Genomic DNA, 27,926 nt, shown 5'->3' on the forward strand with positions numbered 1-27,926 from the left:
GCTTGAGCTTGTGTGTGTGTCTGTGTACAGGGCTAGCTTCCTCCATTCCCAACATTGGTATCAGAGCCTGGTTAGGGTTAGGGTTGCACCCTGCTGCCTACTGTACTGAGGATTGAACACGCACGCTCTCTCTGGTGAGCTCTTCTCTCGCTGGTGCACCTACAATACCTACTACCTGACATGTCCTGTGCCACCCCTTTGAAGCCCGACTCAGCCTGCTGTGCGCCACCCTGCTACGGCCTTGTGTGCCGACTGGAGCTGCTCGACTATCCCTGGCGAATCTGCGCTTGCCATGTGTCAACTTCTACCCAGCACCGACCTCCATCTTCTGCAAAGTTTTGACTTGCGCCCCTTTGCTGCCGCCCAACTGCAGATCTGTTTCTATGCGCACTGCACCTCCTCGAAATCTGTGCCGACTACAACAGTTCAGTATTTTACTGTTATTTCTATAATTTTTTCACAAATTCAAAAATTGCTAAAACAATTAGCAAATTGGCTGCATTAATTTTGGGGCCTTTCACCATTGAGCTTGAAATTGCAATATTGGGCACATATTGGCATTGATTTCCTCAGCTCTGGTGCATCGATGCACTAGAAATTTGGGGTTTTTGCAAAAATTGACAGGCACATTTACTTAGCATTGGGACATTTCTCCCAATTTTTTGGGCATTACAACATTTGGCATAGGTGACAATTGCACATTTGGACACTTTAGCAGATTTACAAGTGCAGGCTCAGATTTGGTCTAATTGGCTGCCTTAAAATTGGAGCTTTTCTGCATTGAGCCCATTTTTGCAGCATTCGATCCAATTACCTTTGATTTTATCAGGATTTCAGTACTTGCAACTCTTACAGGTGTCAGTTGATCATGTTTTTCACGGCACATCTATACATTTGTGGTTTGTTGCAATATATGTATGCCATTGTGGACACTTTGACAGATTTGCATTATTGTGCAGTACACTTCAAAATTTGGGACATGCATATGTATTTCTTGTGGTGAAGGAGTTCCCTTTCAATCCATTGACTATCCTGCTATTTATCTCCCGCATTCTTACAGTTTTGTTGGACATTGCCTACTCTTGTGGTGACCTATGATGACAGATTTGATGTGTTGTCATGGCCAACAATAACAATTACCTCTTTGGCATACTATCTCAAGAGGACAAGCTCAATGGGGATAACTACCCCTATGTGGGCTTATATGATGCGTCATGTATTGGTTACCAAGAATGTATGGCTATATATGGATGGCATCGAGAAGTGTCCTCTCACACCTGCTCCAGCCGAAGGTGAAGGGATTCCTGCTCACCCTCCTGCAAGTCCACCTCCTTGTCCTCCTCCTACCCAATAGCAGCGTACTTGGGATGCCCAGGATGCTCAGGCCCATGCGTTGATTGCTCTCTCGTGCCGCAAGCATATCATTCCGCACATTCGTTCCTGCACCACCGCAAAGGGTGCTTGGGATTCCTTGGTGGCGTTGTATTCAGGTCGCAATGAGACTCGTGTAGCTTACCTTCGGGACAAGCTTGAGACTGACTCCATGCTTGAAGGTGACTCTATCGATCAGTACCTTATGCATATGAAAGACCTTCGAGAGCAGCTCATTAACATTGATGAGGTCTTGACAAATGGCTATCTTGTTCAGACAGTCTTGTGTAATTTGTCCAACATTTGGCACCACTTTGCGGTTGTTGGCTGGCAATGCACCTGATGAGGTCACTTTTGACAACCTTGTGACTCTCTTGCTCAGTGAAGAGCAATCCCGTTTCAACAAGAACAACATGATGTTTGTTGAGTCAGCAATGACTGCTCTCTTTCATGGGAATCGATCTGGACCTAAACCTAGATCATCGAATCCTCCCAAATTAAAGGACAAGCCTAAAAAGAAAAAGAATTGTAATTATTGCAAGAAAACAGGGCACACACCAGAGGAATGCAGGAAGCGTATTGAGAGTGAAAAAAAGAAGCAGCTGGCATCTTCTTTCACAAGTGTCAGGCCAATTTGGCTATACATGTATCAGCCTTGATCATTACATCTTCATCACCTGCAGAGACGTCTTCTGATGCCGTTGCTTTTGATGACTATGCTCTATAGTCGGTACTTCTTGGTATGCATCGTCTGGCAGATGCATTTCAAGGGGGGATTTTACTTGCCCATATGCAGTTGGTGATGCCTCATGGTCACTTATGCTTGTTGACCCTTATGCTTGTCTATGTTAGATACTTTCTCTTATGTGATGTCTACTGGAGATGCCTTTTATGCGGCTTTCCCTTGCAGCAGGATTGTTTCTACAATGTTGACATTGTCACTTTCTCACATGTGATGTTTACTGAGAGTGCCTTCTACACACTTGGCTAGTGTTAGCTTGCCCTCATGGTTTTGACATGTCACATGTATATTATTCATTGTGGGATTATGCATCTTTACACTTGCCATACATGCCACTGATCATGGCATCGCTAAGAGTTTACCCATCCTCTCATAGCATTGGCTGATGCCCGGCCCTCGAGTCCCCACTTTTTCTTCTGATTTTCAGCTTTCCTCATTGCTGAATTTTTACTTTTATCAACCCTACCATTGCTGATTTTTCCTCATCGGACCTTCCATTGATGAGTTTATCTCTTGCAGCTTACATTGCATGTCTCACACGCATGACTTATGCATCCTGTTGCCTTTACACATGCGTATATCTGCTACATCTTCTTATGCTTATCACTGGTGTAGTTACAAAGCTATGCTTTGCTCTCTTGTTGTCATTGATGTGGATTACATGCAGTTTAGCTTGGCATTTGGATGCTTGCCTTCAAGTGGGGTATTATGCGATGCCTCTTGATTTGATGCAATTGATGTCCACATGATCTTTGACATGCGATGCGTTTATGTACTACTGTGCTCTAGCATTAGCACTATGACATTGGGGTTTCTCATTTTCCCCGTCATATAGTGCTTGCTTTTCCCATTAGCACTGCAGTTCATCTTTGCCATCGTGATCTCTCTTGCTCACTCTTACTGTGGAGCATAGTGCAGGGTAGCATTCACAGCTTTATCACCTTGCTACCCATTCACACCATTCACTTGAGAGGGGTTTGTTGGTCATGTCCACCCGGCCACCCGGCACTCCCAGCTAGTTCAAGTGTGAACCCAGCTTACTCACGAGCACTTTTTCCCTGTAATGGCTGGACACAAGTATTTTCCTCGTGTGAACACACTTTTGTGTGTTGGGCGCATAGTCCTAGACTTTTTTAGTACTCTCATTGTACTTTCATATTATTCATTCATCGAGTACATCTTTGCAGCTCTCACATTTTCTGTGTGCTTGAGCTTGTTGTTAGAAGTCATCTCCTGTCTAAATTTATACACCAGGGCCTTTGTTGTGGGTGTGCCCGCCCTTATGAGGTGTTTTCCCATTTTTCCCCACTCTCCGTATTTTTCCCCTATTTTCCCCATTTTTTCTGAGGCTTGGGAGGGCTGCCAGAGGGTGCCAAGAGCAGTACAGTGCTGGCCGACTGGATGTTTATCAGTCGTGGGCACTCTTGCTGCTGGCCGACTGGTTTTGATCAGGTTTTGGCACCAGATAGCTGGCCGACTGCATTTATGCAGTCGTGGACTTCTTTTATCAGTCGTGGGCTTCTCTTATGCTGGCCGACTGCCCTCTAGGGGAGTATATATAGGTCCTCAGCCCCCATACCTCATTTGTATCATTCCTCGGGATCTTCTTGTGTATATAGAGCAGAGTTACACGCCTACATCTCTCTCTCTCTTGTGCTGTTTTTCTGCCTGCGTTTTTGCTCTTGTGTTCCCAGATTTGGTCATCATCTCCGCTGCATATTCTGACATGGTATCAGAGCCCTAGGCTCTAGATAGGTCTTGGGATTTGTGTGAGCAAGAGGGGGCTGTTTTGTGGCTGATTGGTGGACTGTTTTGGACTGTTCGGGAAGAGGAGAAGCAAGAGGAAGGCGGGCTGATTTGCTGGACAGCCACTTGCAGGTATCAGTTCTTCTTTGTTCCCACCCACCCACCCTTTTCAGAGTACATCCCCGCTATGGCAGATCTGTTTGAGATGGCCGAGAGACACGTGAAGATTCCGACTCTCCCCACATTCCCGGTGGACCGTCAGTTGGACGGGAGCAACTACGGCATATGGAAGGTGATGATGGAATCCGTTCTGGAGTCCTACGATCTCGCCGATTTCGTCGTTGTTGGTGTTCCACGGCCGGAAGTAGAGGAAGGGGAGTTACCGTCAACCCGAAAGGACCGGGAGGCCCAGACGCAGATGTGGGATCGCATCAACGCCAGGGTCCGTTCGTTTATTTTCCTCAACTGCACACCACAGGTAATCAATCATGTCAAGCACATGACGCTGGCCAGAGGTATATGGCAGCATTTGGCCTCACTTTATAACAGGGTATCGCCCATGAAGAGGATTTCCTTGGAAGTACAGATGCGGGTTATGAGCCCTGCAAAGTCGTCGACGATGCGGGAGCATATTAACAAGCTGCAAGCTCTTCAGCAGGAAGTTCTTCAGGCTGGGAAGGAGATATCGTCAGAGGACATGGCCATCACGTTGCTGTCACATTTGCCCTCTTCGTACTCAGCATTTTACTCCTCTTTGATTACCAGTGGCAGGCTCAGCACCATCACGTGGGAGGAGCTTGTGCCCATGGTCCTGGACCAGGAGGAACGATTCACGAACCCTCCTCAGGGTGGAGGTTCGGAGGCCTTTACTGGCCAACGGTCGAAAGGCCGTAACTCGGGCAAAGGGAAGGCTTCATCGGAGAAGTCTTCTGAGAAGAAGTCCGACGCTGACCGCGAGAAACTGAAGGCAGAGAGGACCTGTAATGATTGTGGCGAGAAAGGCCACTACTGGAGGCAGTGTCCCAAGCGGAAGACCGAGAAGGGTGAAGACTCCTCAGCAATCATGAAGACTCCGGCTTTTGTGTACCTGGAGGTGATGGACACTGATGTTTCATTTTCTTCAGGCAGGGAGGAGATTGGAGGACTCTCCGCAACGGATACTCGGGAGTGGATTCTCGATAGTGGTGCTTCCAGGCACATGACTCCTTCCCGTTCCGGTTTACAGGATCTCTGCAGGTGTTCTGGTCATATTCTTACTGGGGATACGTCCACTATCCCAGTTCACAGTGAGGGCAGGATGGAGATAGTTCCCGATGGCAGAGGGGGGAAGCATTCCTCCCAGGTGTTGTATGTTCCGGCACTTGGTTTTCATCTGTTGTCAGTGCATCAGGTTTGCAAGACTGGCGTACGGGTGGAGTTTGATGAGCATTTTGTTGCTCTCCGGGACAAAGCAACAGGCCAAGTGGTTTGGGAAGGCGGAGTGGAGAATGGAGTCTACAGGCTTTCAGCACTCTCTCTCCCAGGTCCTCAGGGTTGTGTTGAGTGGCAGACTGGTCATGGCTACTCAAGTGTGGATACGCTGCAGGTGCAGGCTTTCCGAGACCAGGTGGTGGATAGCTTGCCAGTAGATGGCAGCAGTTGGCAGGAACTTTCCAGTACTGATGTTGGTAGTTCTTGTGTTCGTGAGTCGGAGGAAGCTGAACATGTCACTTATGCTCTGATGTCTCGTAGTGTTCGGGACATAGAACCTCCAGTAGATGAGGACGTTCTTTCCACGGGGACCTTTCGGAAAGCCAGGCAGGTGGCAGGTGCTTACTTGCAGAAGGAGGTGGTTTCTCCAGGCTTTGTGGTTCCGGATTCAGAGGGGGTGGTTGACAGGTTTCATCAAGTTTCCAGGACTTGCTTGTGCACCGTAACAGGTGTTGATCCTTGTGAGCAGTGTGATGTCTCTGTGACTCAGAAGCTGGATGGTTCATTGATCTGGTTGATGGACACCGGATTGGACGGGAGCTTCCTGATGAGGCAGTTGAGCTCTTGGTTGCAGATGTCTCCTCGGGAGGCAGGATTGCGTTTCCTGTGGTTTCTGCGACATGCGAAGGATCATGGACTCTTGTACACAGGAGGGGGATTGTTGGATGGAGTCCAACTCCGCGGTTGGAGTGACTCAGTTTGGGGAGGAGATCCGGACACGAGGAGATCTACTTATGGCCCAGGAGCAGTTTTACGGAGCAGGAGGAGGTTACATTGCAGGTTTGGGCTTCCACTGGAGGAACCCATGGTCATCCAGAGGCACTTTGTTCGTGAACAGATTGTTGCTGATGACATCTTGCTGGAGTTCTGTTCAACGGAGGACAGTACGATGGACCTCTTCACGAAGTCGCTCTCAGGATTTGCTCAGGCGGCACCCCAGCTCCCAGTGGTTGGTCACACAGCCAGGAGCTGAGAGGGGGTGTTAGAAGTCATCTCTTGTCTAGATTTATACACCAGGGCCTTTGTTGTGGGTGTGCCCGCCCTTATGAGGTGTTTTCCCATTTTTCCCCACTCTCCGTATTTTTCCCATTTTTTCTGAGGCTTGGGAGGGCTGCCAGAGGGTGCCAAGAGCAGTACAGTGCTGGCCGACTGGATGTTTATCAGTCGTGGGCACTCTTGCTGCTGGCCGACTGGTTTTGATCAGGTTTTGGCACCAGATAGCTAGCCGACTGCATTTATGCAGTCGTGGACTTCTTTTATCAGTCGTGGGCTTCTCTTATGCTGGCCGACTGCCCTCTAGGGGAGTATATATAGGTCCTCAGCCCCCATACCTCATTTGTATCATTCCTCGGGATCTTCTTGTGTATATAGAGCAGAGTTACATGCCTACATCTCTCTCTCTCTTGTGCTGTTTTTCTGCCTGCGTTTTTGCTCTTGTGTTCCCAGATTTGGTCATCATCTCCGCTGCATATTCTGACACTTGTGTGTGTGTGTCTGTGTACAGGCTAGCTTCCTCCATTCCCAACAACGGATACTTATTCTTTATCGTGATTGCATTCAAACCACGAAAGTCCAGGTATAAACGCATAGACCCATCTTTCTTCTTCACCAATAAAATTGGTGATGCCCATGGCGAATTGCTAAGCCTAATGAAGCCCCTGGCAAGGTGGTCAGCAAGTTGACGCTCTACCTCACTGGCTTCACTAGCACTAAGCCTATACGGAGGCTTGCAGACTGGTTTAACATCCTTGAGTACTTCAATGGCATGCTAGACATTGCGCTCAAGGGACAAACCAGACAGCAAGTCGCTTGGAAACACATCATGAAATTCAAGGAAAAGACTTTACAAAGAATTAGAAGCTTGTTGAGTGAGCTTAGGAAAAATTTTAGTTTATTCATTATTATACATAGCACTAACATGTTGTTCACATATGACAGAATTGAGAGATTCAATACTCAAACTAGAATTAAAATCACCACCACTAGCATCATGATAAGACAAAATTGAAGGAGACATGTAACACAAAGAGATTTTCTATTTCATGAGCATGTACAAGGCTCTCCACTTCAGTAGAACAAATGAGTGGAGATGGGGGCACATCGCAGTCACCTGGCAAACGAACTTGTTTACCATTGACCTCAAAATCAAAAGTATTATCTAGATAACTACGAGAAAGAGATGGTCCTAAATGAAACAACCATTCACGACCCAAAATAACATCAACTCTCGTAATATGCATAACCTGAAAATCTAAGCGCATTTCATGTCCCTGAATACTGAGTGGTACTTGCTTAACCACTCCGTCCCATACATGCTTATCATGCCCATTAGCAAGAGATACCATGTATTTATGATTACTAGGGCTTTGTGGTAATTTTAATTTTTTAACCAAGTGATAATTCAAAAAGTTATGTGTAGCCTCATCATCAATCATGACACGAACTCTTCGTCCGTTGATGTGTCCATGTATCCGAACCAAATCATAAGGCCCGAAAGAGGGTACCCACATCGTATAGGTTATTACACAACACTCATGCGTGGCATCAGTATGGCATACTTGAACTTCATAAAACTTTTAAGAAGCTTCAAGTGGCAAGACTGGCACCGTGTGGACTGCCTTACTACCGCCCTTATCGACATCTTTGCCACAGTTCTTTGGACAATTCTGTTTATCATGATCTGCAACCATGCAAATAAAACATAATTTTTTCTTTTTAGGTCGCTCAAAATCTTGTGGAGACGGGGGACCCCTTGGTCCCTTGGCCTTCTTAACCGCATCATTATCTTGTTTGGACCCCTTCCGTTTGTTCCCCTTAGAACTATAGAAATCGGATGCTCCAACCCAAGGTGTCTTGGCCATGCGTTTCTTCTCAATATTATCATCAAAGATCTGCACACTTTTTATGGCCTCTTCTAAAGTTTTAGGATATTGAGTTTTAACCTTAGTCTTATATTCATTATCTAGACCACGCAGAAAACCTCGTACTTTTTGAAAATCATCCAAACCCTGAAGCTTGAGAATGATCTCGCGATACTTAGAAATATATTGGTTCAACGTAAGACCTTAAATCTTATAGTTGCCCCAAGCATTCCAATTGCGATCCTTCTCGTTCCCAGGTAAGAATTCTTTCCGAAAAAATGCCTCAAAAGCAGCCCATGTCGTAGGTCGATCGCTCCGCTGAGACTCATCCACCACTTGTAGGCCTTGCCCTCAAGCGTGAGACTTGTCTCGAGTGCACGAATAGCATCAGGAGAACGCTTCAAAAGGTGCAAGTCCGTCCACTTTTGTAAAAAAAGTGTTCACTGCATCTTTATTACGCTCCTTCTCTTCCCCGCGGAACACAGAAGGCTTCATGCTCTTAAGCATAACCGCCACTTCTTGATCCCCGAGCGTTTCAGTGTCTTGAGTTGGCCCCCAAGGAGTAGATGTCCCTGGAGTATCAACCGGGACACTCCGAAACCCTGAACTAGCGACCAACTGCTTAAGAGTCTCTTGCATGGTCTGTAAACTTTGAGAAAGAACAAGTAAACTTTGTTCAATACGCTGTGTGCATGATTCTAATAAAGTATGTGCATTGAAATCCACAAATCCGTGATCACCCGCATCCAAATCAACCATATTGGTATCCCCAAAGATGGATGACCGCCATGCTCCTGACCCTCGGGGTGCTCGGATTCTTTTAAGGTCATGGTAACAAATCAAATTCGAGTGCAAGATGAAGATGAGTACCTCACCAAAACCGGCTCGGCCTTGTTGTTGATTGCTCTTCGCTCTTGTGGACACCCCTCGGTACTGGAGTTGTGGTGTTGCTTCCGCCGATACGAGAGAGAGAGAGAGAGAGAGAGAGAGAGAGAGAGAGAGAGATGCTTCTCTCCTTCCGCCGATACGAGAGAGAGAGAGAGAGAGAGAGAGAGAGAGAGAGAGAGATGAAATGAAATGAAATGTTATATTAACGTCTTCAAAAGGCCAAAGTGACCTAGGCGAGAGATGGTCAGCTGCTGTGTGACGCCATCTGAAAATAGCGGTGCTAGCGGCTAAGAACAGCCGTTGGCCGACTGTGTTGCTTTTACAAAAAACGGCAGCTACTATGTGGCGCTTGTGTTATGCACCGACTGTTGTGTGGGGCTTATGTTATGCACGAGCTGCAGATGTACGTGGCCGACTACGCTGTTGGCTCTGCAGAGTATGCTTGGCTATTGTGCTCTCCTCGCGGTCGGTCGGTTGATAAGCGGGGCTATTATGGCTTGTAGTCGGTTGGGTGCGCCTGTAGAGATGCGCTTGCAGAGAGAGCAAAAGAGAGATTACTTTCCTATGCGGCTATGCGCAACTTCTTCCACGGCTGTAGCGCACAACTTCTTCTCCCACAGTTGATGCGAACAAGGCGAGGAGCTGTTGCGAGGGATGATGGTAATGAGAGCTTCCTACGTAGAGGAAAGTAAAGGATGGATGCATAACCAGCTCTGATACCAGTGAGAGGCCTCCATGAGACCTGCTAGAAGAGAATAGGACAACTCTCCACCCAACTGCTGCATATAGACCCTAGCCAGCTAAAATAGCCCTGGCCGTCCACACATGTCTAGACTCCCCTGAACTGCCCTATCCGTGTCTTGACACTACCAATGCAGCAACAAGTTGCTACGCAACAACAAGCTCCAAGTGCATCGGATGCAGAATCGGGCATTGATATCACAGATGCACACCTACTCCTACTCAGGAGCAAGTTAGATGGGATGGTAGAGATGCACAAGCACATGCACTGCTCGCATTGTCTATGAAACAGAGCATAATCCTGCACATGTAAGATTGCCAAGCACGCTTGGGATGTGCTTGTAGTGCTATACCATGTGTGTAATGAAGAATGTGCTGCCTATCTACGCAAATAGTTGGCAAAGTTTGAGCATATGAATGAGGGAGACTTGATGGATGAGTTTCTTACAGAGATCAAAGATTTTAGAGAGCAGCATTGATGAGATCTATCCTAGCACTTCTTTGGCGCCTACTGCCCTCAATGCATTGCCGGATACTTACTTCTACTATCAGAAGGGCAATGATTAAGGATTTGCACCACCTCTCATGGACAGCTTGATGGATATGTGAAAACTGAGATAGGAGTCTGGCAAAGTTGGGATGTGCTTGTAGTGCTATACTAGGTGTGTAGTGAAAAATGTGTTACCTATCTACGCAAATAGTTGGCAAAGTTTGAGCATATGAATGAGGGAGACTCGATGGATGTGTTTCTTACAGAGATCAAAGATTTTAGAGCGCAGCATTGATGAGATCTATCCAAACACTTCTTTGGCGCCTACTGTCCTCAATGCATTGCCGGATACTTACCAAGGTTTTGCTTCTACTATCAGAAGGGCAATGATTAAGGATTTGCACCACCTCTCATGGACAGCTTGATGGATATGTGAAAACTGAGATAGGAGTCTGGCAAGGAGTTGAGGGTAGTCGTTGCAAACTGCTTATCCTCTATGATTTCATCAATGTTGAGGAGCTGTTCTTTGAGATCCTTCACCATCGTCAAGTGATCTGCCATTGAATCTCCCTCATTCAACTTGAGGTTATCCAACTGCTACTTCATGGAAAGTACTCTTGGCTGCTTCATTACGGGTTTGGTACATGGCTTCAACAAGGACCTCCCATGCGACGTTGGATATCCCGCATTACCAGATGTGAGGTATGATAGATCTCTTTACTAAAAGGGCAATTACTAACATGGCTTGGGCATCACAAGAATCCCACCTTCTTTGATCTATAGTAGGTGCTTGTGGACTAGCTGCTGGTGCAACCACTTGAACGACGATCCTAGGATTTGTGGGTGGTTCTGTGGAAGGAGGACAAGGTCACATTTTCCATAACCCCTTGGCTATCAAAATACTTTTGATCATAAAGCTCCACAAAGAATAGTTTGACCCATCCAGCCTATGGAAAGAAAACCCAACACATCTTGACCCCTTTGAGCCATAATCCCCACACAACTTGGTCTCTCACACCTTGCTCCCCCTTAGACCAAAGAACTCTAAGTGCCCCCAAATGATGGTAAAAGAATATGAGATTCACAAGAATGTGTAAAGAACACCGAGATTTGAACTGAGGTTAGATGCAACTACCGAAAACACGAAGAACAAGATGTGAATTTGAATGAGCTAAACTCTGGGAAGTGAACAAGAGATGTTTCGGGATGCCTATCATGCTCTCACTTCAATAATGTTGTGATTAGGGAAGAGTTTGGGAAGGACTTTACAGAGGGAGATAGTGGGATTGCATGATTGCAAGTGGCACATCAACCCCTCCCCTCTTGAGGGTGCAAACAATCCGATGTGGCGAATATTGCTCTAGGAGGACCGCCCCCTTCCGACTTCAGTGTGTAACATGCTAACTTTATGAGAAAGCTAATTGATGAAAGTTAACGCTACGCAATAGATATTAATACTAATCACATGAGCAAAACTAACACAGAGAAGTAGAGAGAAGGAGAAGAGAGAAACTCTTTACCAACCTAGTCCTATTGCTGCCCTTAATCTTGGCTCTCTGCCCTCCGTCTTCGCTCGGCAACCTCTGTCACTGAATGTTAAAGTGATAAGTAATAATAAACCAAAACCCTTCCTTTTATTTGGACAACTTCATGTCAATTGCAGGTCGGTTTTCAGTTTTCAAACCGTAAAGCATCATCAAAAAGGTCAAAACATGTTCATATTGTGCCCAACTTGTGTCCCAACCATCGATGCATGTCTTGGGCACCCATGGGGCTACCAAAACAGCTTGAATTGGACAATATATTTGGCCTCATGAAAGCTACCATCAGGCACTCCAACTGCTTCAAGTATCGGGCTGTAGGTTCTTCATGTTCATATCTTCTTTCTTCCCGTCTAAATCGGTCTTCACATTCCTTGAATGCTCGAAAATACTCTTCCCACAAAGCTTCAGTGGACTCCCAGTTTGTTGTTTTTCTGCACTAATCAGCCCACAAACCCTAACCCTAGACTTCTGCATGCTTCCTAGACTCCCCAGAACCATGCTATGCTGAAATCTAGACTTTCTATCACTATACTATGTTGAAAATACGCAAAATGCTGATGCAAAAAATGCAAAAAACATAAACCCTAACTTCTCTTGCAAACCCTTCAAACACTAATCCTAATTTTGCATGCAAATCCTAGCATCGATGCAAAGCTTTCGGACTGACATGCGAACTTTATGCGGAAGCTAACAAAGAAATAGAGAGAAGGAGAAGAGAGAGACTCTTTACCTAACCTAGTCCTCCTGTATATTACTAAGTGAACAAGTGAATGATTAGTGCACTCAGTCTTGGCTCTCTTGCCCTTGGTCTTGACTCTACAACCTCTCTCTCTCAATGCTAAATTGATGAATAATAATCAACCAAACCCTTCCTTTTATATAGACAACTTCAAGTCGGGTTCAGGTTTGTATTGAGTTTTCAAACCCCAAAACATCATCAAAAAGGTCATAAAACATGTTCATATTGTGCCCAACTTCGGTCCCAACCATCGGTGCATGTCCTAGCCACCTCTAGGCACCTACGGGGCTGCCGAAACAGCTTGAATCGGGCCATATTCTACCCCTAAACTTGTCCAATACAAAATTGCAGGTTGGCTCATGTATACGGGCTTTCGTCTCTAAAACCACCCAAGTTGGCTCGATATTCAAGTCTGACTTACAAGTTACCATGCTGGACCAGGTGTCAATGTCTTTCTCTCTACTTTGCTCCATCCTCCTCCCGTGCCTTTATGCTTGATATCTAATGATTTCAACTAACCTTGAGAGTCGTGGGAGGGGAAGCGAGACTTCTCTACCAAGTTATTGCTTCATGCTAGCCCATGACTTAGTATGATTGAAGCTCCTACGCGAGATTGAGCAGCATACATGGGAGTTATTTTGAAGCGTGATGCTTGAGGGGGATGGGTACCTTTCAGAGTTTCTCACTTGTAAGGAATAATCATGTCTATGTGGCACCAAATTAAGGTATGCTCCACAAGATTGCATGAGAAGCCAGCTACAAGGTTCACAAGACACAAAAGCAAGCTCTTAAATTTAGGTTGGATGATCGATACCAATTGGTGGATCACTAGATGAGATGCCCCACACCTCTTTACTGATTCCTCCAGAGAACCGCTTGCAGCTTGTCAATAAGCATTTATCTTGTGGCAATGTTTGACTCTAGTGTAAAGGCAAAATGGATCCAAGTACCTCTCATTCTGCAGCGCCCCACTACTTGACAGAATCAGTGCCGCAATACACAATCTATGGGGCGACGGCATGGTAGATTTGAATTTCACAGGACATGCAATGTATGCTCCATGGAGGTGCGGGAGAGAACAGCACATTGTTTCAGAATGACCAGCTTTTGCTACTGTTCATTACGTCCTTGAGGGATGTGTTGATCCATATGAAAGGGCTGTAACCGTGAGGACCCGAAATTCACAAAGTTGGACGTTTTCATTGTCATTATACAGACAAGTACTTACATGGTCAGGTCTCATAGGCAATATTTGGCCTCAGAAGACGATCATATAATGCCTCTCTCTCTCTCTCTCTCTCTCTCTCTCTCAACCCTAACCTTAGCCTTGGCTTTGCCGTAGGGTTCATAGTGGTGGGGCTCCAGGCCAAGCTCCGATGCAATGAGGCTAATGGGGAAGGGCTCCACAGAGTTGGCGATGTCAATGTCTGCAGGGACAGGCGACAAAACCTGCAGCTTGCGAACTGTAGAGGGCGCCATTTTCTCTGCTCACACAAGGCAAAACACACACACACACACACACAACTCCTAAATCAAATATCTCAACAGGAAAAAGGACCAAATTGAACAGTGAAAGTGGCCAAAATACAAAACAGTTCTGGAGCTCGAACCTGAAACTGCTCCCTGTGGATGATGAGATCTGTGTCAAACTTGGCCCTCCTAATGCTTGCTCCAAGGTCACATGTATCATGACCATGTAGGGGACAAAAGCCTGCTGGCCCTTTCTAGGACGCCGCCCACGCCCCCTTCCTTTGAGTTTTTTACTCAGATGAGTTCACAAAACCATATCCAATGATGGACCCCCAACATTTTCATTGAAGATTAACTTTTCTTTTTTTAAGTTGATGAACAAAATTCGAGACATCTTAAATATATTATTTAGCTCAAAAACCTACAAAACTTTGAAAATCTGAGTTTCATGATCTGCTTTTTTTTTTAGGGATAAGGTTTTTGTCCAATCTATGAAAGCCACCTCAATTTGAATGTTCCTCTTTTTGAGATTTGGCATTGGTGTTTCCATGTTCTTCCATATGCGAGGAGAGTGAAAGTGCTTTGGGAGCGCGGCCTCCTTACCCTGGGTTAAAGCCTCGAGGTCATCATGGTTATATGTGTAAGGGGCCTTGTCCAACAAGTTATTGACTTTGCTTTGTAAAATGTTGGTCTAAGCAATACTAAAATATGTGCTTAGAGAATAACTCAAAAAAATAGTGAGAATTAAAATATTTTAAAAGTAATTTTAAAAAGATTAATCCCCCTTTTGTTGTCTCCATTTTTTTCTCTTCTTCTTCGTGGTCCCTTCTCTCACTCTCTCTCATCTTTCTTCCCCTTCTAAGCTTACCTAGTTACCAATCATTTTTTTAATAAGACCTTGCTTTGGCGAGATGCACTCTAAGATATGTGGATGGTTGGCTCAAAATAATTAAATGCAATAGCGAGTTATCTCAAAAGCTCATTGAGGAAATGGAGGAAACTATAATCATTGAATAAGAGCACTACATCTATTTTTGAATGTAATGACAAGTATTTGCAAGTCATTATACACATGGATGCACATTATATGTAATTTGACATTCTAATGATAAGATGGCACTTTACATATAATTGAAGCTCATTGTTGTGTTACTATTTTATTACATGAATACACTTGAGATATGGGAATGTATTTATAATTATTTTAGTTTTACTTTGCATTTTGAATTTGAAGTTGATTGAGCAAGCACTCGCATCTTGTAAAACTTCTATGCTAGCATATGATGGTTGCTCTCTTACATGTCTTGTAATATAGGAAGTCCCTCATTACATTTAACACATTGTCTTCTATGGTACATTATAGACACGTGTTGGAAGGTCGTGGCCTGACCGCGTACATCCCACATGCATAGAGTCCCAAGCAATAGGATCATCTATAAGTAATAGAAGACTAGGGCCATTCTCATCCCCCCTCCACCAATTTTTATGGCTTGGAAGGGATTAGAGTGTTGGACATTAAGCGTAGTGGCATGAACACTACTGGGATGGGTGACCTCTCGGGAAGTGGCCTCCAATTTCCAACAACATGGTCTTTTATTAGCTTCATAGGTGTTGTGTATGCTTTTGACTATGGTATTATCTCCAGTGAAAAGTTACTCTTTTTTCCCACCAACACATCCAAATTTTTATAACATTTGGCCATTTTATATCAAGTTCTTTTAATGCATACGTTATCAAATGTGTGACCTCTATCACTTTCTATTAACATGCAAAAGTTTAGAACTTTAGAGACTCTCAATGCAAAATCTAGTAGCTTTCTCACAAGCTTTTTCATTGTCCATGGGAATTTGCACCACCTTATGAGGACCATTTTACATTTTCTAGATTTGTTTACACCTAAGGCATCTATTATTAAGTTTATAAAGGAAAATCTCTTAACATCACCCCATTGATCAAAATGAATTTTGAGAGCATCCAACAAATGTCTCACCTTATGTTGCACCTCAACTTTCTCCTTTTCATAGCCACTATCCAAAAGATACATTTTGTCAAAAGAATAAAGTTGAAAGAGTTAAATTACCTGTGAAATTCCATCGTTTGGATATTATCCAAAAAACACATTTGTCTTGTGGGTTAAGAAGGTGGCTAAAAACCCAACCCAATTTCTCCATATAATGACATGCTTAAATTGTATTTTTTTATCATCCACCATATTAAATGCATGCCCCCCTTTTTAAATTATCTTGTGCATACATACATAATTTTAAACAAGGCTTTGTAAATATGTGCAAGCTTGTACACACCCCTTTATTGATTCTTGCAAGCTTAGACTTGAAAGTATACGCCTTGGGAAATACTTTTTCTTTGATGTCTTGTAAAGCATGAAAAGCTTTACAAAACATGTGCAAGCTTAGACTTGAAAGCATAGGCCTCGGGAAGTACGTTAATATCGTGTAAAGCATGAAAAGCTTTTATCCTAGACTCAAGCAATTGATATTGTTAGAACTCTCTATTTTGGGCAAAAGGCAGTGTCATGCAAAGGAAAGCACACATTTGGAGGCTATGACCTATTATTGGAATAAAAAGGTACAAAATTAATCATGTGTGGGGATAGGCCACACACATTAGTGGGGAAGAAAGCACACATTTGGAGTCTATGACCTATTACAAAAGTATAAAAATAATCATGTTTGGGGATAGGCCACACACATGAGGGATGAAGATTGCACCCATGCAGAGCTAAATATTTTAAATGTGCTATTTTTAAGCTTGGTTTATGTTGATTTTTTTTGCAATTGCTTTATGTGTTGATTAATTCGTATGTTTGAGAATTTGATTCCATAATTACCTTGAGGGAGATTCCCGTGTCAGTAGTATTAGAGCACATGCTAGGTCAATTTGTAGAAGAAATTTGAAGAAAAGAAATTCAAATTCCAAAGGCTTGAAAACTAAGGGTGCTTTTAACCCTTGGGTATTTACCAAAGGTAAAGAAGGAAACCACCTCTGCGAGCTCAAAAACACTTTCTTCACCAAAATCACTTTTTCTCCTCTTACTCTCTTTTAAATCAATCTTCATAGATATAAAAATAAAGTAAGGGAGTCGTCAAAACTACTTTTCACGCCTCTAATTGAACAATTTCATAATCAACCCTCAACCAAGGACTCTAAGTGGCTCAAAAATATCCCTCCCTTCTAAGGCTTAAGAAGATTAAGCTACTAAGCTTAAAAGCTTGAAAAAGCTTCAAAATGCTTTTATGGAATTTGTGCTAGTTTGTGAGTCGAAAAAAAGAATTTTTGGCCTATTTTAAGCTTGAAAAAGCCCAAAATTACCTCACAATCCTAGACTCTAGGTTTTGCAATATTTTTTAGATTGCTTTTTTCTCCAACTTAAGCACTAAGTTAGACTTCTCAATAGCTTTCCATCCGAAAACGAGTGGACAGATTGAGATTAACAATAGCACTAACTTAAATTTTCTTAGAGCCCATGTTACCCAACAACCAACTTCATGTGATAAGTACATTCATTTTCTACAATTTTCATACAGCAATATCTCTCATTCACAACATCACGCACCCTTTTAGATTGTGATGGCAAAGCTCTACCTATTCAAGATATGAGACTTTTCCACAAATCAAGCTGTTCGTGAATCAATTCCTTGTAGTAGTTCAAGTAAGGTATGTGACTCTATTGGTAAAAACTCAAGAATAATATGTTAAGAAAGCAACCCAAAAATGTAAAGCCATATCTTGTCATAAAAATGATTATGTACTTTTGAGAATTGGGTAATGCAGACTTAAAAGTGTTTAAAAATTTATAGCTATCAAACTTACACCAAGATTTTATGGACCTTTTAAGGTTATTCACAAGATTAATGATGTTGCTTATAAGTTAAAATTATCTTCTCACTAGTAGGTTCATAACTTATTTCGTGTTAGTTCTTTTACGGGATCACTTTTCACTCATTATGTTTATGAGAATCCACCTTTTATTGAGAGTGAGAAAGAAGATATGATTCCTGATGCTATCATTATCCAACAAATTACATCTATCCCCACACTAGTAATCACTATGTCAAATATTGTTGACTTTTAATAACCATGCTCATGAAGATGCCAAATGGGTGTCTGATTTTTTTTGTGTGTCTTCCTTGAGGTCCTTCATTCTTTTCAACAAACACACAATTGAGGGTAATTGCAAAGTCAAGTAAGAGGGAATGTTATGAGAATGTATTTTAAGCCCTCTTAAAAATATTATTTTACCCACTTAGATAATTTGGGGACGCTTGGATTGTCTTTGCATTGTGCCAAATTATGTTGATATCAACCATTATAAATATTCATACATTTAGTGCACATTGACATATGCTTAGAGCCTCTAGTGTTTGTTATATGTGATTCGTATGGTACAGTGATTCCTAGAGTACTTATGCTTGATGAACGTGTGTGATCATTTGTTTTCCTATCAAATATACATTGGATTTACCAAACTATTTGTTGGATACTTTATAGGAGGTGAGGAGGACTAAGAAGATTGAGGTGAATGCACATACATTGTTACTTTCAAAGGCATTTATAATTAAATTGAACAAGCTTTGTAAATATGTTACAAGAAGATTGAGGAGAATGTAGATACATTGTTACTTTCGAAGGCATTTACAATTAAATTGAATAAGATTTGTAAATAAGTGCAAGCTTGTGCACAGCTTTTTGCAAGCTTAGACTTGAAAGCATAAACCTTAGGAAATATTTAAACTTTGGTATTTTGTAAAACGTGAAAAGTTTTTATTCGTCTTTTTCCTCTTTTCTTAGGTAATTGATATTGATTAGACTCTATTTTGCACAAAAGAGAGCGCCGCACCAAGAAAAGCACACTTTTTGTCTTTTTGAAGGTTGTGGCCCATTAGTTCAATAAAAAGGATAAAAATACTCATATGTGAGAATAAACCACACACATGAAGGGGGAAAAGATTCCACCCATTAATAGTCTCATGTAAAGCTAAGTATTTTGAATGTGTTATTTTATGTACTATTTTCAAGCTTAGTTTATATTGAATTTTCTACAATTACTTTGTGTTGAATGGTTGCTTAAATCATATGCTTGAGAAACTGAAAATATGCTTTGTGTTGAACGGTTGCTTAAACTGTGCAATCTACTACTTTAAGCAACTGTTCAACACATTCAAGGGTACCATGGACAATTGCCCGTTTTGCACACTTAAGATGTTAAGAATTGTATTTTGTGAGACAGGTTGCAGTGAAGCAACTCGCCTTAAGAAATCTTGGAATATATAATCGATGCCACATCGTTCACATATGGGTTCCAAAGTGTCAATGATTGTGGGCATGGAAGTATTCCAAACTATGCAATCTACTTAAATATTCTTGAATGGTTGCGAAGGTAATCATCTAGTCTTCTAGAGATACCCCAAGTACTCCAGGTAAATGCAGCCATGCCATCTGAAAATTTTTAAGTAAAAGTTTTGGTTTTTTATTAAAATCATCTTCTAATGGTAAGCTAATTTTTATACCGAAGGTTCTTATGGCCTTAGTCCATAAAAAGAAACATTCTCATCAATATCAATGTTTTTACAAAACTAGTCCTCTTGCCTTTTTCTAGTCTTTCTAGTTCTCGGTCACATAATATTAGTGAGCGCTACCATGCCGACTACCCTTAGATATACACATTAGCATGTAGACTTTCTGGTGTGGTACAAAATAAGTGAAGACTTCATACACTCTCTGATACCACGATCGATCAATGAGGGACCCAAGGAAAAACTACCTCTTGTATAACTCATATTGCGACGAGTGCAACCATGTCGGCTGCCCTTAGATATACACATTAGTATGCAGACTTTCTCACGTGGTACGAAATAAGTGAAGACTTCATACACTCTTTGATACCACGATCGATCAATGAGGGACCCAAGGATAACTACCTCTTATATAACTCGTTTTTCCAATATCATGATGAGGAAAATATTTCTCTTGAATTTTGGATTCTGCATTGGGTCCACGGCATTGTCTCCCTATGCACATACAAAGTCTACACTCTTTTAGTTCCAAGGAGAATAGATCTTCTAAGTTACTTTGCTCATTTGGGATGAACAATCCCACAAAATATTTTGCTAGCTTATTACACTCCTGCACACCCTTTGATGCAGGGTGATCGAATGCAAATGCTATCATTTCATCTTCCATGGGTGATTTGGGGATTCCAAACAAGGATGGTCTAGCTAGAAGTGGGTGTTGGGCTATCTAAAAAGAAGAAGAAAATCGAATGCAAATGCTATCATTTCATCTTCCATGGGTGATTTGGGGATTCCAGAAGACAAGGATGGTCTAGCTAGAAGTGGGTGTTGGGCTATCTAAAAAGAAGAAGAAACTCATTTCATCAAGCTTGATGAAAATTGTAGATTTTAGAATAAGACACACATAGTTCTTTATGTTTTTAGATTATTGGCTCTATATACGATATGTGAGACTCCATCCCCTACATATATAATAATCTAGCAGAAGCAAGGTTCAAACTAAGGGTAGTGCCTCACCTGGGGCTTTATATCACATTATCTTAATTCTTGGATAACCCAATATCCCAAAAAGGTTTGTCTGGGAAAATCATTTTACAAGGGAAATGCATATAATTCCACCAAGTTGTTCCCTTCATAATTCCCACGAGAAAATCCCATTAGCGGCTCCCTGAGTCTTAACTCCTTGATTATGAGGGGAACTACTCTATTGTTATTGTAATTCACATGGAAATTAATGTATTTTACTTGGGCCTTTTGTTCAAAAAATAGTATGGCCTCAGTATAGGGTCTCTTCATTGGCTAGGTGGGGATTCCACCAAGGCATTTTATTTTTCTTTTATCATTTCCTCCTTTAGATCTCTTTGATCGAGCCTAGTCCCTTCCAATACCATGAATCTAGCCAACCTCTCCATCACTCAGTTATGGATCCAGTTTTTAATTAGAGAGGGTTTCGCTTGCGTACAAGAGAGGCAACTCTCCCAAGTCCCATAGTCGACATTGGTTTTCATGCATATAATTAAGTACAAACACCTCTTTCCTAAAGTAAGACATTACTTTCTATATCTATTTTCATCGAGCTTTATACCATTATAAATTCAGTTATATGTATCACGTATTCAACATCATCTTGGAATCTAATAAGTTCATCTCGTGATAGTGTAACCTCAAACCAATTCCTTTAGGTCCTCGTAAGCTTCAGACCAATTCATTCAGGTCTTTGTACCTTTCCTTTTTTCCTTAATCAAATACCAACGTGTTACGACCTCAGTAGATGTGAGTCACTAAGAAAGTGTCCCTTGTTCATCGACATGACTGTATATGCTCTACCAAGGGGTCACATCCTTGATAGAGACGATTCCCATGACCACTACATGTGTCCACATGGGCAACATAACCAATGCGTTCTACCTAGGAGGGCCTACTCATGCAGTAGTGGATGGTCCTCTTATGGGAAACATAACCAATGCGTTCTACCTAGGAGGGCCTACTCATGCAGTAGTGGATGGTCCTCTTATGGGAAAGATTTCATTCTTTCCACTGAGGGTCTATCTTGGACTACCTCCCTTCGTTGTGTCTGACTACGTAATAACAATATTCATGCTTAAAACCATACACTTAAAATAAGGCACAATGCCTTCGTTGTGTCTAACTACGTAATAACACTATTCATGCTTAAAACCATACACTTAAAACAAGGCACAATGCCTTCTATTAATTTTATAAGGGTGATCAAAGTTTTACTTTATTCTTGGGTTTCTACCAAAACTTCCGTAAGCCTTATTTAAGTTTATGTGATCATAGGTGCACACCTAAAAATAAGATTCTTTCCTTTATAAAAAATAACCACTTTGATTGTAAATAATTAACTAAAAACGTTAAACACATAATCCAACTTAGATAATTTTATATTATGTGGAGTGTAAAGCCTTAATGACTTTGCTTTGAGAACATCTGGCGACAATTAGTGTTGCTCACAAAACATACCCATGAACAAACATTGTGGCAATACTTTCATATCTCATAAATCACTTCTTATGCTTTAGGAAAGCTTTGAACAATGTGTATTAAGTGTTAAGACTACTACCACTCTTAAGAACAAGCATCACTTTATTGAGAAAAATGGAATCAATCCCCTTCTAATCATCGGCAGGAATTAACATGAAGTCTACTAAAAGAGCATAAAATGACATTACATATTAAGGGTTACATGTTCTTGATTTCCATTTATCATTGCATGAGACTTTTACCCTTCATTGCTCTAGGGTCACTTAATGAACCATAAATTTTCAAGACTGCATATTTCTATGAGGAGAATAACCCACCGTTAAACCCACTTGATCACATCTCTTATTCAGCTTACAAGCATTGCTTTAAGGGAAGTTGGGAGGGACATCCCCTAACCTTCCATTCACACAAGTTAGAGAATTTGATAATCATCAATCCAATCTCAAGGATGAGTCCTCACTTTCTAACTTACCTACTTCCACTAATGTACAAGATTTTCTTGAAGGAAGGAGATTATACCATGCTATCTTCTTAAGTACGTTCAATGTATTAATCAACACCTTGTAACCAATAGGACAGCCATATCATCACACCAATGAATCTCTTTGAGTGACTCCATCTTTCTGAGACAATCTCATCTTTGTTGAGCTTTTGCCTTCTAAGAGAGGGATGGCTCTAACCACATCAAACAGGCAAGAATACAAGCCATATTGTATGCTTTTTTATGAAAAGAAATGAGATCTAATTAATTCATCCTCTTGAGTATGTTCAATCTGAGATATCCTTTTAATCAACACATTGTAACCAATATGTAAGCCATGCCATCACACCAATGAATATCTTGAACATCCCCATTTTTATAAGACAATCCCCCATATTTATTGAGGTTTTGTTTCACAAGAGGGAGGATCCTAACCACATAAAAGGGGGAAGAATACTAGATGTTTTGAATGGAAGAAATGAGACCTAACCATGTCATCTTATTAACCATATACCGCCTACATTAAACATGCTAACAGTTAATGGAAAACAAACATTCTAGTCCCATCAATGGTCTCATGAACAACCCAAATACTACATTAAACATGCTAACACTTAATGGAAAACAAACATTCTAGTCCCATCAATGGTCTCATGAACAACCCAAATACTACAAGACAAATGCCCCTTTTTTATGAGGCTTCAATCTCATAATAGGGTGACATTTACTCACACAAGCTCTTACTTCAATCCAAGTATTCATCAAGCTTACACATTAATTCAAATATCTAAGCTTACCTCGATCCAAGTATCTAAGCTTACCTCGATCCAAGTATCTAAGCTTACATCAATCCAAGTATCTATGCTTAACCGCTCACTTAAGAGAGCTAAGATCAATTTATTACATTTCAAAAAAAGCAACTATTTTTTACAAAATGGAAGATAAGCTTTTTGTTAAAAGCTTGTAGATCACACAAGAGAAAGCTCTGATCCTGCAGTAATCAAGAACCAACCTAGGATAACACTACCCAAGCAATCTCAACATTAATGGTAGGCAACAAGTGAAGTAGATGATCACAAGGGTGAAGGTAGAAATTTGTGCAAACTTTCAGCCTGCTTTGGGAGTGATGAAATTTAGCAAGAGCCTTATAATACTCATGGGGTGCTTAGAAATCAATAGGAGAAGCTATTGCAACTTACCTTAATGAATTTGGTAAAGGGAGGAGTTTGCACCAAGCCTCCAAGAAAGCAATCTACTGTGAGGCCAAGATTATGCATGGGCTTTCGGCTAATGCCAATTTATAAGCACTTATTTAATGCTTAATTACCACACCGTCACTACTTCACATGGACTCCTTACTTCTTTACATGGGGGTGTATTAACTACTAAAAGACCTTTTTCAAGCATGTGGCTTCATTCTAGAATCCTCCAACTCATGGTTTAAGAGTAACAAGGTTTTCAAATGGTTCTCAACTAAATTCCAAGGTTAACAACCCATACTTTTACATAAAGGTCTAAAACCCTTTCAAATAATTTAGATTCATGGTGCTCCCTCTGAGCTGTGGTTTTCAAAATTATCCCCGTGCTTATTTCCCAAGGTCTAATATACCCGAGTATGGCGTCTTGTCCTTATTTAATCTAAGCAAACCGCTTAAATTTCTTATTTAATGCAAGTAGAGTTTTTAAAGGAACAAGGTGATGGTCTCCTCTAGCATCCATCCTCCTTGACTTTGTATCTTTTTATTATTTGTGGGGGTCTAGGCTAGCCAAGCAGCCTTTTATATGCTCCAAGGCATTAGTTCTGAGTAGATACTACTCTCAAGCCTCTATAGTGGTGCAATTCCTTATGGGCTAAAAACGAGGATAGCTATCCCATAAGTTAGGGTCTAGGGTTAAAGTCCTTTGAAAACTGAGACAATATTTTGGTTTCCACAAGGGCAGGTCCTCTATAGGACCTTGGAACAACTATTGTTCACTTCGGTCTTTAAAAAAAAATAGCTCTTATATGATCCTTCCCCTCACTTAGGCCAGTTAGGGGGGTTCTATATTCTACCCTTATAGAAGTTATTTAAATATTTGGGAAACAAATCTTGAGATGTTACATGACTATATTTGGCTTCTAAATGAATAGAGTCAAACTTCATGGTTTCCACCCAAAACTTGTACCTTAAAAATATATCTCGTTTGAGTTCCAAACATAGTTTTGTCTTCACATATGAGTTCCCAAGATTAAATAAAATTTCTTATTAGACCAAAATTCAAAGTTTATTTTTCTCTCTCTAAACTTGTTTCTCTTCGTACCTTCTTATTGTTCAAATGAAGGATTCTGATCGTCGGATTCTTCTAAAATGTTCATAATATTAGATAACATATCTTAATAGATTACATGACATGAAAATAATCAAACGCACACGATTAAGATACCTGCCACACCTACTACTAGTAGGTGGCCAGTCTAGTCATAATTTAAAACTCTAATATTCTCACTCATTCATTATCTGGTTTGTGATATGTTTGCCCCCTTAAGTCCCTAGGATCAAAAGAAATCTTTCCTTTCAAATAATTAAAAAAAAACTTATTCTCTCTCTCAAAGTTAATTTTCTCTCTCTAGATTCTTACTTGATAAATGAGAAGATTTCGACTTACTTGTAGGGAAACTTATAGGGGGATATCTTACGTGCATTCTTAACAAAAAATATTCTAATGCGTTACATATTGACTCCTTATAACTTAATCATTTGGCCTACACGCCTATAAAACCAATTAAATAGTTCATGCAATGCATTGCTCTTTGTCTTGCCACCTCCATGCCATGTAGTCCAAGAGTATACATCCATGCTTGATAGTGTGACTTTCCATACCCTACGTGTTCCACACTAAGTGGCCCCATTTTCTTGCTTGTTGACAAAAGATGGCCCGTTTGCAAAAAGTATATGCTACAAAACCGATATAAGGGTTTACATAAGAAACTATTTGTCAAATTTCATTATTTGACACATAAGCTTACCAAATAATAGGTAATGTCCTTTTCTCCCCATGCCTCTACAATTATCTTTATGAGCTTGTTGATTTCTAATGTGCAATCCTCCGTATAATTCTCTTGCTCTCTTGCCTTTCTCAAGAGCTTAATGTAGTTGTCCAACTCTACCCACACTTTTACCTTGAGATTGACCATGTTTAGATTTATTTCTTGAGATCATGTGATAAGATAGATCTCTCCACCATTACCACATTATTATCACATGTCTGATGTTTGTTATAATGGTTATAAATAAATCTTCTAGCCTTTGCACCTCCCATAGACACGTCCGTCTCGGTGCATTACATGTAAACATGCCCCCCATTTTGGGAAGAAAACTCACACATTGTTCAATGCATGCATCTATGCCAACTCTAGCGATAAAGCTTAATCAAGTAAGCATGTGGTGCTAGCTCTAGTGGTAAAGTTCAAGTAAGCATATGATGCCAGCTCTAGCGCTAAACTTAACTAAGCATAATCAAGATGTAACCTTGGTGTTTTATCTAGTATCCTTATCTCTGCATGATGCAATGTACATATGTGCATTCTCTCTAGCTTATATTCAAAATTGAATCCCAATCATGATCCTCAAACATGAGATATGATTCATCATGTTGAGGCTTTTGTGCATCTTCAGGCTCTCTCTCTTTCTTTTGCCTTGATGCACATGCAAGTTGACAAACTTGCTCTTTCTTTTGCCTTAAGGCACATGCACTTGCACTTGTACCTTTTAGGAGTGTGTAATTTCATCGTATCTCCAATTTGAAGATTGTATTGAGCATCTATAGAACTTGATTGATTGGTGTCTTCCATGGTTGCCATGCAATACAAGCAAGGGTGTGTTGCATTTTCACTTCCTAAAACACCAAACATGCACTTTAAGGCTTTGAAATTAGCACTCAGATGATGTCACTCTACCAAGAAGTTCCCTACATCTTCCACTTCATCATATCTCTAGTTGGAGGATTGTATTGATCATCTATGGAACCTGATTTCTTCCATGGTTGCCATGCAATACAAGCAAGGGTGTGTTGCGTTTGCACTTCCTAAATTAACACTCAGATGATGCCACTCTACCAAGAAGTTCCCTACATCTTCCACTTCCAGTAGCTATGCTTTATTTTGAAGATAATATATCGATTTTCACTTTGTGATCCTATACATTTGAGGGATCATGACTCTCCTATACATTTGAGGGATCATGACTCTCCTCTAGCACTTACATTGACCCTATCCATTATAGCTCAATTTTTTATTGTACTCTCCTCTAGCACTTACATTGACCCTATCCATTATAGCTCAATTTTTTATTGTACTCTCCTCTAGCACTTACATTGACCCTATCCATTATAGCTCAATTTTTTATTGTACACTAAACCCATTTGCATTCGTCTTTCCTTGGGAATCATCTAAAGTTCTATTTGTTTAGTAAAATACTCAGTCTTTCATTGGGAATAATCTAAAGTTCTATTTTTAGTAAAATACTCAGTCTCATCTTATAATGCTCAAGAACTTGAGCCTCATCAAGATTAAGCACAAAGATACACTTTCCAATTACCCAGAAAAAGTTAAGATACTAAAGCATGCCTTATTATCTAATAGTATTGAAAAGGAGTATTAAAAACAAAAATAGAATACTACATCACATGTGATTGTCATTTTGTAGAACTTACATCACATGTGGTTGTCATTTTGTAAAACTTTGCCCTTGTTGGTTGTACTCTCCTCACATCATTGTTGAAAACATTGTTGTACTCTCCTCATATCTACTTATTCGAACACATGACTAGTACTGCAAAGCTAGATACAAATTTACATAGCGATATAAGTAATTATAGGTTGTAAGCAAGCACATATAGATTCTATGTGTGCAAATAAATGATGAGCTACTTGCATAGTCTATTGGGAATCACCTTGGATATGAACTTCGTGGTCGCATGAGCATCATGGAACAATGAAACATGCCATGATGCACGACTCCCACAAATGCAAGCTAATGCATAGAGTTATGTACTCATATGTTGGTAACATAGAGGTGTTGCTTATATGTAGGCATCTATGCCTTGCAATTCTTAGAAATGTTGACTCAATGATGGGATTTTGAAGGCATCTTGGGATGGCTAGGAGCCATGCAAAGATCTCAAGATAAGTATGTTATGTCTTGCATCTTCAAGAAAAAAAGTGAATCAAAGGGAAGAATGCTACTAGGTCATGTTGTCATGTATCTACTAGGCATGGACAAGTTAAAGGAAATATGAAGGTCTCAAGCAAGTACCTAACTTTGGAAAGAAGAGTCATGAAGTTGGAAAATGGCCTATTTTCTAGGCT

The 27,926-nt window shown here is 41.1% G+C and overlaps 1 protein-coding gene across 2 annotated transcripts in view; it reads right to left on the reverse strand.

Annotated features, from left to right (window-relative positions):
* The window catches only part of THFS (10-formyltetrahydrofolate synthetase), a 67,152-nt gene extending 52,717 nt beyond the window's left edge, over positions 1 to 14,435 (reverse strand). Inside the window, exons 1-2 of one of the 2 annotated variants that reach the window (XM_086818212.1) lie at positions 14,203 to 14,435; positions 13,913 to 14,076 (exon numbers count right to left, since the gene is read on the reverse strand). In XM_086818212.1, coding sequence (XP_086674338.1) covers positions 13,913 to 14,071 — 159 coding nt within the window. In that variant the 5' untranslated portion in view covers positions 14,072 to 14,076; positions 14,203 to 14,435. Of the gene's footprint in view, positions 1 to 13,912; positions 14,181 to 14,202 lie in introns of those variants that run through there. The other variant, XM_086818219.1, reaches the window with a different exon arrangement.
* Between the last annotated feature and the right edge of the window lie 13,491 nt (positions 14,436 to 27,926).

This window comes from Cibotium barometz, chromosome 2, assembly GCF_041138505.1.
Source record: "Cibotium barometz isolate CiBa-2024 chromosome 2, ASM4113850v1, whole genome shotgun sequence".
NCBI classification, from domain to species: Eukaryota; Viridiplantae; Streptophyta; class Polypodiopsida; order Cyatheales; family Cibotiaceae; genus Cibotium; species Cibotium barometz.